The following is a 17227-nucleotide window of genomic DNA, read 5'->3' as shown; positions in this document are numbered from 1 at the left end:
GAGTCCACAGCCTAGCTTCTAAAATTAATGTTTTAATAAAGGCAAATAAAAAGAGTGCAAAATAATCAGAATCACCACTTCTTGTGAAGTGCTTACCCAAGTTGCACAACGTGACTATGCTAAGCAACAGCATTTAATATTCCCAACAACCCAAATAGGTAGCTCTCGAACTCATATGACAGCCATGGCCAACTGGGCTTAGAGAGATCGCTCAACCAGTAAGCAGCAAAATCCTGATTCAGACTCAGGTCTAACTGCAAAGACTGTGCTCATAAACAAGTATTTTTTTAAAAAACTAAGCCTTGTTTAATAGTTCAGTGTAAATGCTCACTCTGGGTCCTAATAGTCCAATGCCATTACTCCCTACAATAAGCTCTGCAGAGAAAACTGTAGGCTTTCTAGCAAAGTGAGTACAGCAGACATTTAGTTTCTGTTGCCTGCAACCTAGGAGTAAGCCTCATAGTCTGTTACTCTTCAGAGCAGAATGCTCTACCACCTAAAAGGCTGTCTGTGATAATTAGCACTTTTTACCAGATTCTTCCAAGAGGTTTGCACAGGTACATTTACACACACACCTGAATCTTTAAGTACTCAGACTGAGCAGAATTCATTTCATCTGGGCTTTATTACAACTTTCACCCAAATTTACTGACTCATCTAGATTTAGTAGGTTAACCTAAAATGTTACAATACTTCGCACTTCCATAGCACATTATATACACAGCACATACATATGATAAATGCCTTTTAAAATCTCATTTTCATGCCTATCTCTTCCACTAGGCAGTTAACTCCTCAAAGATAGAGATGCTGCTTTATTCACCTTTGTGTTCCAGCATCTTAACAATGTCTGGCTTGAAGAAAACACCCAAACAAAACATTTGTTGCAGGAATGAATGAGATTACACATTTTAAAAACAAACATTCAGAGACAGTTGTCTGAAAGAGAGCCTTCAGAGGACAAAAGTTACTATAAAATAGCCAATTGATCACAAGCTTATTTGGCCTTTACTATTTCAACAGTGTACAACAGCTTATTCATCCAGTTCTTATCTTTTTTTTTTTTTTTTATGAATATATAACTGCTGTTGGTTGTTGGTTCTGGGCATATACCGACAAAATTAATACAGGATGAAAAGATATTGCGCTTAACCTCAGAGGGCTTTCAATTTACCTCAAAACACTACATATATATTTATCATGCTTATATTTTTGCAATTGGGAGTCAAAACAGCATGTTAGGAGCACAGCTTCAGAGTCAACAAAGTTGATTCTCAGCTCCAATGCCTAGAAATGTGTCCTCAGGCCAGTCCTTTAACTCCTCTAACCCTCAGTTCTCATATATGAAACAGAGATGATACAGTATTGTGAGCTACCTTTCACGTTCACTGAAGTGATTAAAGAAATGCACAATAGGTGATATTATTGCTGTACTTGCATCAAACCCACATTTAACTTGAGGGCTGCCCTAAAGTCCTCATAAGAAATAAGTCTACTCCCATGAACGAAAAGACTTACTGTGATACTGAACAGAGTGAATTGATAGGCAAGCAAGATATCAGAATTCTCCTCTCATTTTCCAGTCACTGCTAGAGGTCTGAGAGTTAAAAGCAGAATGGTCTGAACTCCCAAGACGGCTGCCTGCAGGCCTTTCTGTCGGCGCTTTTCCTTTAATCAAGCTCAGAGGATCTCAAACTGTAACCTACATTAGAATTACTTTCTAGGGTTGTAGATCTAGAACTGTGCTTACTGTACCTTTATGGACAACTTAAGGAAATTTGGGGATCATTTTAACTACACACAACTTTTATTTTTAATTTCAGAATGAAAACCTCTTGCATGCGCTTAAAATTTAAAAAAAAAAAATCTTTTAAAAAAAGAAAAGGAAAAAAACCTGAGCAACAAGCTAGTAGCAAGTTACAGCAAAAAAGGAATTTCTTCCTTCCTTGCCTGACCCAGGTTAACCCATGCACCAAAAATGGGCCATTTCAAATACCAGCCTTCAAAGTGCCTTTACTTGCAAATGCAAATATTCACACTAACCAAATACTCCATTCTCAAACTGTACATCCCATGGGCCTAGAAGTGACAAGACTGCAATGATCATGTGTTAGAAATCATTTGAATTTAACAAGGGGCAGAACTGTGACTGCTCAAAGCCACTTGCAAGAAACTGCTGTTATGACAGTCAAAGAAAACAGAATCCTGCACCTCCACCCTGAGGATTCCCCACAGGTAAGGTCTGAAGTCAAGTGGGCTGAATATAACCCATGTGCTGTTCCCTTCATTTACTTCAGATTTGGTGGAACTCTACCCTGAGCCAGCAGGGGAGAAACAAATGGAGCCCTGGCTACTCCTGCCCGAGGGCTCTTATCTGCCCCCCACACTGACTACCTGCAACCCATCATTCAGATCTTAACCAAGAGGGCACCACCTCACATCATCCTGGTTTATTCTCCTCTTAGCACTTTGCAGCATCAGAACAGACCATTTATGTACCTGTGTACCCCTTTCATGTCTGGCTCCCCCACTGCTCGCTCCCACCCCTAAACTGTAACTCCTCAAAGGCAGATGATTGGTCAGCCTTGTGCAGCACTGCATCCCCCAGTGCCTACAACACTGCTTGGCACATAGTAAGTGCTCAGTAAATATCCTAGGACTGTCAGATTAAAATAGAAACTCTTTTAAAGTGGTGACAAAAGAGCAAAACTGCACAATGTAGTATAAAAACTTTAGTCTAGGTACTGGTTGGGATCAAGCTAGCATCTTCCCACTTCCTATTCCAAGGAAGTTTTTTCTGAATACTTATAATATAGAAATGGCACTTCCCTTCTGAACCCTGAGAACTTAGTGTACCTACAATCACATCAATTTGGACTCATGTACACAAAGTACAGTTATTGTGTGAATTAATGAATTTAGTCCAAAGGGTTAAATTGAATATGAAGAACAAACAACAAGAAGCATACATATGACATAACTAACTCAGAAAATATACATAGCGTAGTACAGAAGCAGCAGGTTCTCTCAGCAGACGGGCCTAGATTCAAATCCTGCCTCTGTCACTTGGTAGTGGCCACTGTAACACAGAGCCTCACTGTCTCATTAGTAAAAGGAAGATAATATCTCCCCCCAAGGGTTGCCAGGAATATCAGAAATAATGCCCATAAAGGACAGAACAGAATATGAGTGAGCACATAAACATATTATTTTACAGTAGAATGTCCCCCAGAGTTTTAGTGCAAAAAATCTAGGACTAAATCACAAACTTCACCATCTTCCTATATAACTTCAAGCCACACACCCTCACGCTCTATTTGCCTCATTTACTAAGAACCCTTAAACTCATAGAATTTAAAAACAATGCAAACAGCAAAGCACTAAACTGCCAAAATAAGGAATGTTGCTCACTTAAACCTGCCTCAGTCCAAATTTAAAAAGTATCACGAAGGACGTTCTGTTAAAAGAAAGCCCTATACTACTGTGCTACTACTCACTGGTGACAGTACATCATGACACACCAATCTGGCTTAGTGACAGTGAAAAACTGAGTTTCTTTGGCCATTTCAACTACCCTACTCCTCTTCTCCTAATTCACCAGTTTTCCATAAGGAGTCAGGTAAAGCATGATGTCATCTTATTACCTCTGAATACTTAGTATTTTGGGGCACCTACTACAATCACATGATGTGGGGAATACCAAGATGAGTAAGAGTTTGTGACAAAGTTTCATTTCAACACAAAGACCAATTTTGTGCAATCAACAGCCCACTGTGGTCAATTAAATAGGTTCTCTGAGAGCTGCTCAATTTCTGGCACTGCTTCTGTGGACACCATTCTCTAATCAAGTCAGTAATTTCCTTCTAAGACCCTTCCCCGGACCAAGCACTATGCTGGAATGTTTAAGAAAAGTGGGCTGAATATATCCCATGTGCTGTTCCCTTCATTTGTGGAATGTTTAAGGACCTGTAAGATATGATGATCCTTGCCTTCCAGGAGCCCACAATGTGAACTAGCAAATAAAACAGGGACATAAACACATGGCTAAGAGTGTAATGAGTGACTACAAAGCTACACATAAAAGCATCCTCTTATTTTACAGTCACACCTCACACAAGGTGATATTTAATCGAGGGCCTCATGAGTAAGAGAAACATTTCATACTATTCATCCTATCAAGAGATCAAAGAGAGGAGAGTTGTTTTTCCCACCTCTCCCAAGCAGATGTCGGTCTGCAAGGACATTTGGAAGAGGTGAGACTGTAGAACACCTTAAAGGCTGGATATGTTTTCAATAAACAGAGAAGCAAAGGGAACATAAAATACATAAGAGAATCACCATGAGAAAAGGCATACAGAGGCAAAGTGCAGGACTGTTCTGTGGGCAGGGATAAAGCAAACTCCAACTCAGGCCTGAGGAAGGAAAAAGAAGAGAATTGGATCTGGCCACATGGTGGAAGCTTCGAGGGGAAGGCCAAGAGGGACACAAGTTACAGGGAAGATTATGGAAGCAAACCATTAACAAACATGGCCAAAGAACCTCTCGAGTTGGATTGATGTCTGGAATAACAGGGTTTTACTGGGAAAATTGAATCAGAAAATGAAATTCACAATCATATACCTTTTAATATTTTAAAAGAAGCATCAAGAAAAATGGCAAAAACCAAAGGCTGGAACTCAGGCTTGAGAGTGAATAAATAAAACGGGTATCTGCAAGTACATAATTCCACATATTGACACCCCAACTGCGAATGCTCATTTTCACTGTGGAAACCCTCCCCATTCATGCTTTACTCTAGGAGCACAAATCAAAATGTCCTCATCTCAGTATTATGAAAAACAGAGATACCATACACATGCAAAAGAAATACCATTAGGGTTATCGATGATGATGGAACTAAAAACAGGAGGATGCTGCAATGTCAATGTCTCCTAACAGTCAGGCCTACTTGGGCTGAGGAAATTTCTCAAAGGAAGTGGTGGAAAGCTCACGGTGACAGTCATTCACGGTCAGACCGCAAGGCACAATCCTGTGGTCTACTTTTCTCCACGTAAGTCAAGCCACTTGGAAAGTAAGTTCAGGTGAGTGACTGTGGCTAGGGAGGCAAGGAGCCAAGTAGAACCACGTTGAAAGAAAAACAGGGAACCATTCTGGTTCCTGAAGGAGGAGCTGTTTACAACAGTGTGTTCAGTTTGTGAAATCCCACCAAGCTGTACATTTAATGACATGGGCCCAATTCTGTTTGTATGTTATTCTTCATTAAAAAGATTCATTTAAAGGATGATTAAAAGATGATTCTTTATCATCTCAAAGAACAATAAAGAAAGAATTTTTAAAATTCTCCATTATCGACAGAAAAATCACAGAAAAACCAACCCTGGAATTTCTGATAATTACTGGCAAAATGACAAAAATATAGTTGTCTAATTTTAAAGTATTACTCCATTAAATGATTGGGACCTGGTAAATTCAGATGATCTGAAGTTTTCTAAATCAAACAAATGCTTTCCAAAAAGCCGGCGCTGAGACTCAAAACTTTTTCTGTGAAAGGACATTGGAGTGGCTGAACACTGGCAAGCTGAATGTTCCACAATCCCAGGAAGCTGCACGGTTCTAAATGGCCTCTCCAGGTTTGCATTTGGATGGCCTGATTAGTTGGCAATAAAATAATGATTCTGCGATAAGGCCCGGGGAATCACCAATTCCAAATTTATAGCATCCTGGTCCTAAGACATTTGGACTGCACTGGCTTCCTAGGTTCACCGGGCAGAAATTCTTGGAGATAAAGAATCCCGATTAGAAAAGATACTCCATTATCACTGAAAAGGCAAAGGTTCCTTGAAAGACCCTCAAGGCTGACCATATCGGAGACTGAAAAAGCCAGAACTGAAACTAACCCATAAAACTATTCCCCTGACTCATGGCCTTTGCATTTAGGTTCCCCAGCTTTCACAAATAAGACATTTGGCAGTGAACTCACTGTGCAAATTGAGTGTCACCATGGTACAAATCGAATCATGTTCTATTCAGCCTCTCCTGCTATTAGTTACCCTAACACTTCCTCTGTACAAAATAATAATGATATTCACCTAAGACAGATGATGTTATTTTCAATCTTTCTGCCTTTGTAAAACAATTGTCTTCTTTACCATCCCCACCAAAATAAAACTACATTCTTCTTCTTTACTATTCCTATCTAAATCCATACCTTCTCCCACCCTGTTTCCAAATACTAGAAAGTTTTGTCTGGTCATAAACCAACTACCTACATTTCCCTGAAAGATTTATTTATACTTCTAGACGAAAATGAGACAATAATTGCTTCTACCCTCTCAGCTCAGAAAACCACATACACTGTCCTCAAACCCCAAACCACAAATGCTAAAGATAATGAATGAGAGGAATGTCTATTTGCTTATGTTATAACTATAAAAGGAATAACTAGAGTCTAGCATGGGGAACAGTCAGCTCATTCTTGACCTAGCATCCCATTTATCTTTCTATTCTCAAAGATAATTGCTTATATAAGCATGCCAATTTGCCTTGATTATAGAATTCTTAATAAATGAATGTTGTTTACATTTCACGCGTGTATTTGAATTTCACTCCAGGAAGCCAAGCTCGTCAAGTCTTTGTAAGTGGTAAAACCGGAGATCAAAGCAAAAGGCCTGCATTGAACCAACAATTAGGCTGAAGAATAGAGACCCAAGCAAAAATACAATTGATTTATTGAGTCTTCTAGTCCAGAAGTACACCTTAGAGTCACTGTTTTCTCTGTAGCTATAACACACAGAACTTCCTCTGCAAATTTACGGTATGATTATTTGATGGTCATTTCTTAAGTAGTTAAATAAGTCCCTTGAACATTCAACAGGATTTGATCCATTTCTCTGTATTTCTCATCTTGGTGCTTTTGGTTGAATCAAACATCTTGAGTAGTTTTGTTTTGTTTAACCCTTCTCCACTGTGCCTAATTTCCCCGGACTTTCTGGGACCTCTTAAAAAAAATTCCTTTCCTACTACGCTCATCTGCTTTTATCTATCGTTTTAATTCTTATTTTTGGTGTTTCGAGGAAGGCAGAAAAGGGGGGAAACCCACTTCTGTAGCACAGCGGCTCTCAGCCAAGGCTGCACATTCAAATCTCCTAAGGAGCTTTGAAAAGTCCTGATGCTCAGGTCAAACTCCAGACAAATTTATCAGAATCTCTGGGAGTGGGACCTAGACATCTGTATTGTTTGAGGCTCCCAGGTACTGTCGACATGCAGCCACATGAAAGCCACCACCTTTAGCTTGTCAATCCCTTCATTATCCTACCTCAAACAAAGTGTCTGGCCGAACCTCCATGGGGGAGTGGGAGGGACAAGGGGGAAAAAAATCAGGTTCCTGAGCAAATCCTCTCAACTCAAGGCAGAACCAGAGATAGGTAGATCTGTTACCTTCAAACACTAGTCACACCTTAGTGCCCAGCACCAGGCACAGGGCCAAAAAATGTGAACTATTTGACACCTTTCCCAAGCCAATAAGTTTTTAGTATCAACCAGGCCATGGGCACAGCGTATCATACAGCAGTCAGTCGGGGCAGATTATCCCTGGAGACAGGAGGGTCTAAACACCTCATATCTTTTAGTTTCTGTAGCAACGGATACAAGGGCTTATGATAAAGCTTCTTCAGCAAAGACAGTAGTCTAAGGTTACATGTGAAATAAGAGTCACTAAAGTCAGTTTCATACCACACAAGACCAATGAAGATGTGATGAGGGGAACACCTCTGGTATGTCCTAGAAACTACAGAGTTTGTGATAAGGTGCCTACCTGGAGTTGATGCCAATGGTCGTTTTTCTGTTGCTGGTGTTACATTAAGTTCCCTGAAGTAGGAACTTAGCATTTCCCAAGTAAGAGATTCCCAGCCATCTTAGCCCACACCTGTGGGCCTTAGTTGAATCATAGCCCATGATAGCTCTCTGGCCTACCAGCTCTTCCCTAGACATTACTTCCAAATTATATTTGCTGGAAACCACATAGTCCCTGGTGTTAGGCTGAAAGAGAGGGTTCTGGAGAAGAGGATGGGTGACTGGGGAAGAAGATCACCCCGTAAGATAAAGACATCATCTTCAAGGGAAGAGGCAAGTTATCTCTGCCCCCACTGTTTAAGTAGGTGGGAGTTAAAAAGGCGCAGGAAGCCTCTCTACAGACACCATGACCCATAAGCCTGGAAACATACTCCTTGTGATGGAGGAAGGGGCACGTGTCACCCATTTTGGAGCGGAAGAGCCACTCTACAAGAGTTTAGCTGCCGAACAGCTGCACAGCTTGTAACTCACCCTCTCTTCTAAGTAACTCCAGTCTGTTCTTTTATAAGAATTCACTGTTTTGTTCCTAAGAGGATTCTTGGTACCAGCACCCTCTTGCAAAAGACAATCATCTGGAATCAGTGCTTCTTTTACTGGCCACTTTTACAACATCTATTACTGGCTTAAATATGAGGGCCAGAGAGCCCGCTTCACCTTGTCCTTATTTCCCAAGCCCTAGCATGAAAAGAAGAGCACATTTCATTAAGACCAAGCCCTTCAGGCAACAGTTTTTATAAAGTTGAATGAATTTCCCAAACATGAGTCTATACTTCTTCTTTAAGCCCAGGAGGAACCTACAAGATCCTTCCCCACTTTCAGGTGCTTTCATTCTATGTCTAGAACCTGCAGGTGAGGCACAGTTCAAGCCAGTAATACACTAGCTACTTCTTGGGTTCGGAAAGACCTCCTAATCGTCAGCATTTTCCACAGGATGTCAGTCTGAGCAAATCTAATGCAGGGCTCACCATTCACTCTTTGACAACTCTAAATATCAGAATACTTTTCCTTAGGCTTGTGTAACTTTCAGTCACCAACCCTGGATTCTCTTCTCTAGACCACACAGAATACAGCTACACACTTTTCTACACGAAAGTTCTTCAAAATATGAAGTCGGCTAATGGATTACAATACATTATGTTCTGGAAATTTTACGCTTTCAAGTGCTATGATTTTTTAAAATCTCGACTATCCTAACAATTGTGTCAAATTTTGTTCCTATTTATTGAGGAGGAAAATCGAAGACCAGAGAGTTTAATTTGTTCAAGCTGGTGCAGCAAATATAATTCTGGAAACTACATCTCCTGCCTCCCAGGCCAAAGCTATTTGCTAAATGAGAGGCTACAAGTAAAAGTACTTCTTATCACTTAAGGATTTAAGAGCATGCGTACCTTTTCTCCCCAGATTTCATCCGCTTAAAGTGCGGCCAGTCTCTCACTGGAGCCAAACATTTGCATTCAGAGGATAGCCTTTATCAACTTCTATCCTAGATACCTAAATTTATTGTATCGGCATTATTAGAGAGATGGGGGAAATGCACCCAGATAATGATGACAAGCACAGTCCTGAGCATATATTCCTACTTTTGAGAATATAACAGCTCGAGGAGTTTCTGCTTAGGATGAGACTGCAATGGCTCAAAGTGGCAACACTCTACCCCATTTCTCTACCTCCTTTCCCTCCCGGCAGGAGAAAGATGTGAGAAAACAAATGAGCACGCATCTGACGATGGCCTCACTTATACTCCTACCCATCCATCTGCTCAGCAGACTTCATGGCAAGAGCTCTCCTTGGAGGTGGTGAAAAGGGAATGACACCTTGCTGAGGGAAATAAACTTAAATGTTAAAACTTGGCCTTCCCTGTCCCTTTCACAATTACATTTTGAGTGTATGCACTACACTGACAGATTGTCTCCTCCCTCCGGTTTGGAAAATCTAAAATCAAAGTAGTTCAAGTCTGTCTGGTTAGGAAAAACTGAAGAGTGCCTTTCAGATCAAATCAGTATTTAACTCCATGCCAAAAACAACAGCACGGTGAAGATCCAAATCTGCATTTATCAGATTTAGGTTTTGGGTTTTCTGGGTTTTTTTTTACAGTTTTACTGATAGTTCCAGCCCGCCTCCCCCCCCCCGCCCCGTCCTTTGTTTTCCTCCTCAGTCCTAGGCCCAAGGAAGTATAATATAATGGGGGGGCAGAGAGGAGATCCAAATCTGGGTTAAAATCCTAGGTTTGCTATTCAATAACTGTATGACTTCAAGCAATTTAGGTAATCTTTATTTCTTTATCTATAATGTTCCTGATAGCTGGAATTATTATGAGAATTAAATGAGAACATGTAAGCACAGAGCATACTCATAGTAGGTACTCAAAAAATATTCTCACTTCCTCTAAAGCAAAATGACCACATTCAACCCCAGGGCAAAAAAAAAAAAAAACTGACTCAAAGTAATCCCATACCAAAGCAGTTCCCAGTATCAAACATGAGATAATATTGCCCTAAGCCATCATTTCCTAATCTGTCTTTTTGAATCTGTTTTCTGAGCAGCCAGCTATCTGATATCATACAGAGACAGAGCAGCTAGGATAGAGAGCTTAAAATTATCTTTTCCTCTGAAACTCAAAGAAGGTTTAGGATAGCTCTTTGATAAAGGCTCTGGGGACAGTGTACAAGCCAAAAATTATTGAATATTATGGAGTGCCTAATGTAGAAAGAAGTATTCTTGGACAAAGACCATCATTTGTTCACCACACCCAAAATCACCTTCATAGTGTCATCTTTGAAAATGAAGGACATGGGAAACATATCTGTGTCCTCAACAATTAGACAGTGTTTAATAATGGAGAGCCACATGGATATTTAATTATAAATGTATGGAACCCAACGAACATAGGCCAATGTTACCCACAAAATATATAAAACATATATACCGAAGGAACAAAAGTTGAAGTAGATGACTGAATTTATAATTTTATAACTTACGAAACATATTGAAGGGTGGAACAGAAACATCACAATTGTGTGCACACAAAGGCATATCACTTATAGCTCTATCTGAAAGGGAGGTACAAAGATGCAAATAGTTAAATGTATATAAGGAGTCAGCAATCTTTTCCCTTAAAGTTTTATAACTATTACGATAATAATGCTGAAGACAAGTCCTTAGGAGGATTAAGCTCCTAAGATTTGGATCCATTTTTTACTAATCATTAATTACGGGAAGTTCACACAAATCTCTATTTAAAAATCTCATTTTAAAAGTTTTTTTTAAAACTGTTATTCTTTTAAAGTTTACCCCTCCACTGATCTTAATTCAGCAATCTTTTATTCTCTCACCTTTCCATTCATATCCATTTTTAGATTTATACAATTTAATTCATATAGACTGAAGGGGCTGGGAAATAGTCATTGAATAGGTTTTTTCTCTCGAGATTTTCCAGAAATAGATGGACTTCTGTCATTTTTACTTTTATTTACTCTTCCCCAATGCTTTCAATATTCTAGAGCTTGGGGGTAGGCGGAATTGTTTTCCATGCCTGAAATGGCTCATTAATTATTGATGTAAGCCATACTTACAATGAGGTGCTTGTATGATGTTCTGTACAGTATTACTATCTGGTTTTCCTCCCAAAACACATATGATCTTTCTCATATAGGAAAATAAAACTAGGATCAATAATGCCAAAATGATTCCTATTGTCTCAGAGAAAAGAATTTCTCGACATACTTAAAAACTTGCCAACCTAAAATAGGTCCAAGCTTGATCTCCAGAAATAAATGGTTTGAGCTGATTTCTTAAGCAATTCAGAAGTAAAACAAAGTTGAGAGCATCACATGTACAATTTCAGGAAAAAAAAAAACAAAACTGACCACAAGAGAAATCGCCATAACTCTGAACTTCCATCAAGATTCCTTTTAATTCCTTTTGTAGGTTTTCAAAGAGCAGCTGGAGCTAAGGAGTTACATTAAACCAATGGGTCAAGTGCATCCCTAACAAGAGGGCCCCCAAGCTGTGACTTTTCCAAAAGCTGTCTCTATTCAAAAATGGTCAGCCTGGTGTTGTTTGTTTCATAGGCTTAGAATACTGTCAACAGTTATAAAAGGAACTGCATCCAGTAATTGTGTGACACAGTAGAGTGTAAGTAGCCACAACAAACCATTGCCCCAAGGAGCTTACGATGCAGAATCACAAATGTCTATATACTAAGTTTGTGACTGCTAGACTTAATAGTAACACAAATGGTAATGACGAGACATTATTTTCCTCAAGATTAATTCATACCATGTGTTATTAATCAGCAGGGTAACTGAGAGCTCATGCAAAACATGCTCTCCCAGTTGAGCAAACTTAATTGCATTATTGTTATCTGGTCTTCCTATGTCATTGGCCCTTCAAGTACACAAAAACAGAGCACCATAGCATAGATGGAAAGACAGTAAACCCAGAGCTGGGGGGTAAGGATCATGTGTCCGGTAGGAAGGGGATTTAGAATAAAAACGTTTGTCTCTGGAAAGGCAAGTTAAGTATGCACCCAGGTTGCCTTGAGAAGTAATTAAGCCTATGCTTTCATTTCAGAGTGTCCCATCTTGCACAAGGTGGGAGCAGCTGTGGGAGATCACAGAGGATGCAAAAAAGCAAGACAGGCAGCCTCATCTGTCTCCCAACTGCCACACCAGTGTTTCCCAGTGGTGTGAAAAAGCTCGTGGCCACCATTCTCCCACAGAGTACAAAGCAAACCTACCATTCAGAACATTATTCCCCATATCAAACCACCCCTTTTTAAAGGCCTGAAAAAAGGCAATTTAAATGTCCAAGTTAGTGTTCAGAGTCTGGTCCTTTCCCAAGGTTGTGAGGTTACATGCCGAAAACTCTCAGGCAGACGCAAAATTTGGCTGCCCCGAGCACGAGTTTCTCTTGCTGCTTAGCCTTGTAGAGTTGAGGTAACTTACTAGGAAAAGGGAAACTTACAAGTGTCTGATCTTGTCTGGTTCCCTCCCAACATCCCTTAAAAGGGGCTGGGACACTAAAAATTGAAGTCTGAGGACCAACTGTAGCACAGACTGGCTAGGGCGCTGCGGGAGGGGGAGTGGGGGAACCGCCACACCCTCTTGAGCTCACAGCACTGACAAGCTCTGGCAAGGAAGGGCCCAGAAACTTAAGTCCCATAAGGAAAGAGAGAAAGAAGAGAATCTTCGGAGTCTTGGATTTGAGAAGCTGTAAAACCGGGCAAAAGCGGATTTCGGGAGGGAGCCCGGGACTTGGCTAGGTGTCGGAGGGGAGGGGTCGCCCCTGGAGTCAGAACAGCTCGCAACACGTCCCCACGAAAGAGCACATTTTTGTGGTTTAAGATTTAAGACCAAAAGGAACGCACTGAGGCGAAGATTCTCTCTCGCCTGGGTTTCAGATGCCTCTCTCCTCGCTTAGGTACCGGGGCGCCGCACTGCCGCGGGTGTCTTCTCCTTCCCTTTCGGGGGCACTCCCCTCCACCAAGCCGCATCGTCCGCGTCCAAGTTCGCTCTCGCGCACCGCTCAGCGCGCCGCCCCGGACTCCGCAGCCCCGGGGCTGGGTGCCCGCCCGACGGTCCACAGAGGCTCGAGGTTTGCGGTGATTTTTTTTTTTTTCCTTTAAGCGTTAGCGGTTCGCCACCCGCTCCTCCTGGGCCCGCGCCGCCTCCCCTTCACTCCCACGCCGCACCTCCTGGGCACACACGCTGCGAGGTGCCTCTCCCGCCAGACAATGGGTTCCGGGCTAGCTAGGCAGCCCGCCCCGAGCCCGCGGCCCCATCCAGGGACTCCTAAGGGTCTGAGAGCGGAGGAACTGGAAAGGAGAGCGGAGAGGAGGCGGGGGAGGCCACAAAGGGGAAGGTGGGCGCCTCCCCCTCGGGACGGGAGGCTCGCTCTCGGCGCGGGGAGGGGGTCAGAAGCGATTCCCAGCCCGAAGCCCGGTGCCCGACCGTCGGCCGCCGCACACTCACCAGCACGATGGCAAATCGCTCCTCCAGTTCACCTGGCTCAGGCATAGGCAGCTTCAAAGGCACGTTGTGCGCCCTGAAATCTGTCTGTTGCGAATCCATGCTCCCCGCGTTGCCCATGTTGGCTGCACGCTGGGGCTGGGGGCTGCTCCGGGCCCCTCGCGTCCGCGTCGGAAATCAGAACAGCTCCGGGCGGCCGGCTCCCGCCCGCTGGCGCGACCTGCGCGGCTCCCCGCCCTCCGCTGCGCCCCGGCGACTGTGCAGCGCGCACCGCTCCCTAGCAGCGCTCCGAGCCGAGCCGCCCCCCGGCCTCCCTCATGCTCCCCGCCGCCCCAGCGCAGCTCCGGCCTCTTTTCCTCGGGAGGGGTCGTCAGGGCGCCGGGCGCCTATCTGCATGTTGCTCCGCTAGCACGCCGTTCCCTGCCAGCGATCGCGGACAGCCGGCGCGTGGCTCCTCTGACTCGGTCTCCCCGGGGGCCGCGGCCACCGCTGACACTTCCAGCCCACGGCCGCCGAGCACCACGCTCGCTCCGCGAGCACCTCGAGCAGACAAATGCTGCTCCGCGCTCCCGACACAATGCCCCCTCTCGCCCGGCCCCCGCTCCGGGCCCAGCTCCGCCCACTCGCCCCGCGGACTGCCGGGACGCGTAGTTTCGGCCCAAAGTATCCGCAAGCCGAAACCACGCCGGGTGCGGAGGGCCCGGCAGGGTTGGGACCGCAAGCAGCGAAGGCAATCTGTACACCTCTAGAGACAGCGATGTCACTTTTGACCCACTTCACTCCAACAAGAGAAATAACCATCTCGTCTATGTCGATTCTGACGCCTAGTAGGCACATCTGACGAATGAATGATCCAGTCAATCAATGAATATACGCATTCAGATTTAAATTGTAGGGGCTTGTTACAGTTTAAAAAAAAAAAAATCTAGTTGAACCCGGACCCTCAAAGGTATTGGCAGCGTCTTTTTTTATAAACTGGAGTGTGGAACCATGGGTGCTTGTTTTATTGTTCTTTCTTATCTATGTTACGTATTCGTTTGTGTGATTGAAATGTTTTGTAAACAAATATACTTTTATGGATATTTCTAAATATGCACTATGAATATGTGCATACGTGTATGGTCAGACCCCAGGAGTTGAATGAGAAAGATTCAATTCAAAACAAACACCTGTCAATAGTTATTATGTTTGGGTTACCTAGTTCCTTAGTAGAAGAAAGAGGATTGCTCCCTCTCTGGAATACTTCACAATCTAGTGAAGGAGAAAATTTACACAAACAACCACATTTGGAAATAAGAACAGACTGTTTGGGGAGGTTTTGGAGATGATCTTTGGCTGTAGCAATCTTACTCCTCCATAAGTCTAGTTCCAAGTTTGTGTTTTATAGAGAAGATTGGGTCCAACCTCTTCTTCTGGGGTACTTTTCAGACTGTAACTATCCACTATGAAGCAGCGGAAATAGAAACAGCCTTATAAACGACTTCAGCCAGCTGCTCATGTTGTAGATTTCAAGGGCATCCACCTGGGTGACTTGTGGCTGAACGGCAATTAGTCCTTTCTTAGCTGAAAGCAGTGTTTCTCAATCCTGATTTGTGATCAGATTCACCTAGGGAGCTTGTTATTAAAACTGCACACACCTTAGGCCCTGCCTATTACCAGATTTTCCCTAAGCTGAGAGCTGGGGCCTGGGCAGGTGTATTTTTAACAAGTTCCGGGCGGTGAATCTGATATGAAGCCAGGGTTGTTACCCTGTTGTTAAAAAGCAGCTGCTTCTGGACAAAGTAACACACCAAGACTCAAGCATAAGGACCACATTTCATTCAGCTTTATTGAACCCCAAGATACCTTGAGCATAGTAGATGTGCAAGGACTATTTGTTGAATTGACAAGTGACTTTTACCATAAGCCTATGTGAAGCAAATACACACACAAATACATCATGTGTGTGTATGCTCTATTTACTAAACCATTTCTAGTCTTTTTAAAGGAATATAATATATTCAACTCAAAAGTCTGAATAAATGCAATCTGTATATCTAAAATTAATTCATCAAAGTTAATGGTGTGTTACTAATCAAAGAAAGAAAAACAGGGACATAGATACACACACACACACAGACCCCAACAAGTGAAAATGAATGAGGAAGAAAAGCAGTTCAAACCAGGTGGGACATTTCTTACCCACAAATGTATTTATTTTCTTTGTAATCTCTAAACCTATATTTTGGGTCTGATTGACCCAAATAAATTTAAATATATTTAAATTTAAAAATAAAAAATAATAAAAATCATTTAAAAATACTATAAGCAACTTGATCTAATTGATTTTATAGACTACCCCATCCAATAACAGCAGAATACGTAACTTTTCAAGTGCACAGGGACATTTACCAAGATTGACCATATTCTGAGCTATGAAACAACTCTCAGTAGATTTTAAAAGATTCCAATATCGCAAACTATATTTTCTTACCGCAATAGAACTAGAAATTGAGAATGCAAAAGTATCTGGAAAATCCTCGTATATTTGGAAATTAAATAATGCACTTCTAAAAAACCACAAATCAGTTTTTAAAATTAAAGAGAAAATTATAACATATTTTGAACTGAATGAAAGTGAAAACACTTGGGGGTTAGATATGTTCATTAATTTGATTATGGTGCTGTTTTCATGGGTATGTACATATGCTAAATCTATCAAATTATAAACTATAACTATGTACAGTACTGTTGGCTAATTAGCCCAATAAAGTTGTTACAAAAAGTAAATGTTAATTGAATTGTTTTCTCTCTCCTCTTCCTTCAAGGAACTTAGAATATTTGAACTCACCTCCTATCTTCCATGTTAGCATTATATATTATTTTAATTCTTTTTTATTTTTTTACATTAGTGTTTATTTAGTACTAGTAGTGTTCCTAGCACAGCCAATCCTTATTTAGACTTATGGATACGCTTACCAATTGATTTACTTTTTTTATGCCACTTTTTTTTTTTAAAGTAAGCATTTATTTCTCTTTTATCCAGTTGTGGTTTGGCTGGCTTTCAGTTGATAATAGGCTGAGAATATATAGATTTATATTACTTTTTACTTCTGGATTTATTTTTCGTTTTTCAGAAGTATATTCTTTAGTGCTTCTTTCAATGAGAGACTGTGAAAGGCAAAATTATCTGGCAATGTCTTTTTTCCCCTAGTCTTGGAAATAGTTTATTTGGTTATAGAATGCTAGATTGAAAGTTTTTCTCCCTCCCCATTTTGAAGATATTATTCCATTATCTCTCCTCATTGTTGGTGATGAGAAATCTATGTGGAATCTAAAAAACAAAATAAACAAGCAAATAAAAAAATAAATCTACCGTAACTGTACTTGTCACTTTTTAAAAAATAGGTATTACATCTTTTTCTCTG

At 41.6% G+C, this 17227-nt stretch overlaps 1 protein-coding gene across 1 annotated transcript in view; it reads right to left on the bottom strand.

Moving 5' to 3' along the window:
- FMNL2 (formin like 2) overlaps positions 1 to 13940 on the bottom strand; it is a 255979-nt gene extending 242039 nt beyond the window's left edge. The window contains 1 exon segment of the mRNA XM_039855892.1: positions 13824 to 13940. Coding sequence (XP_039711826.1) covers positions 13824 to 13940 — 117 coding nt within the window.
- Positions 13941 to 17227: the final 3287 nt, after the last annotated feature.

The sequence above is a fragment of the Pteropus medius genome, unplaced genomic scaffold (assembly GCF_902729225.1).
Source record: "Pteropus medius unplaced genomic scaffold, Ma_sr-lr_union100, whole genome shotgun sequence".
Lineage (NCBI taxonomy): Eukaryota > Metazoa > Chordata > Mammalia > Chiroptera > Pteropodidae > Pteropus > Pteropus medius.
This window is presented reverse-complemented; position numbering and strand designations above follow the sequence as displayed.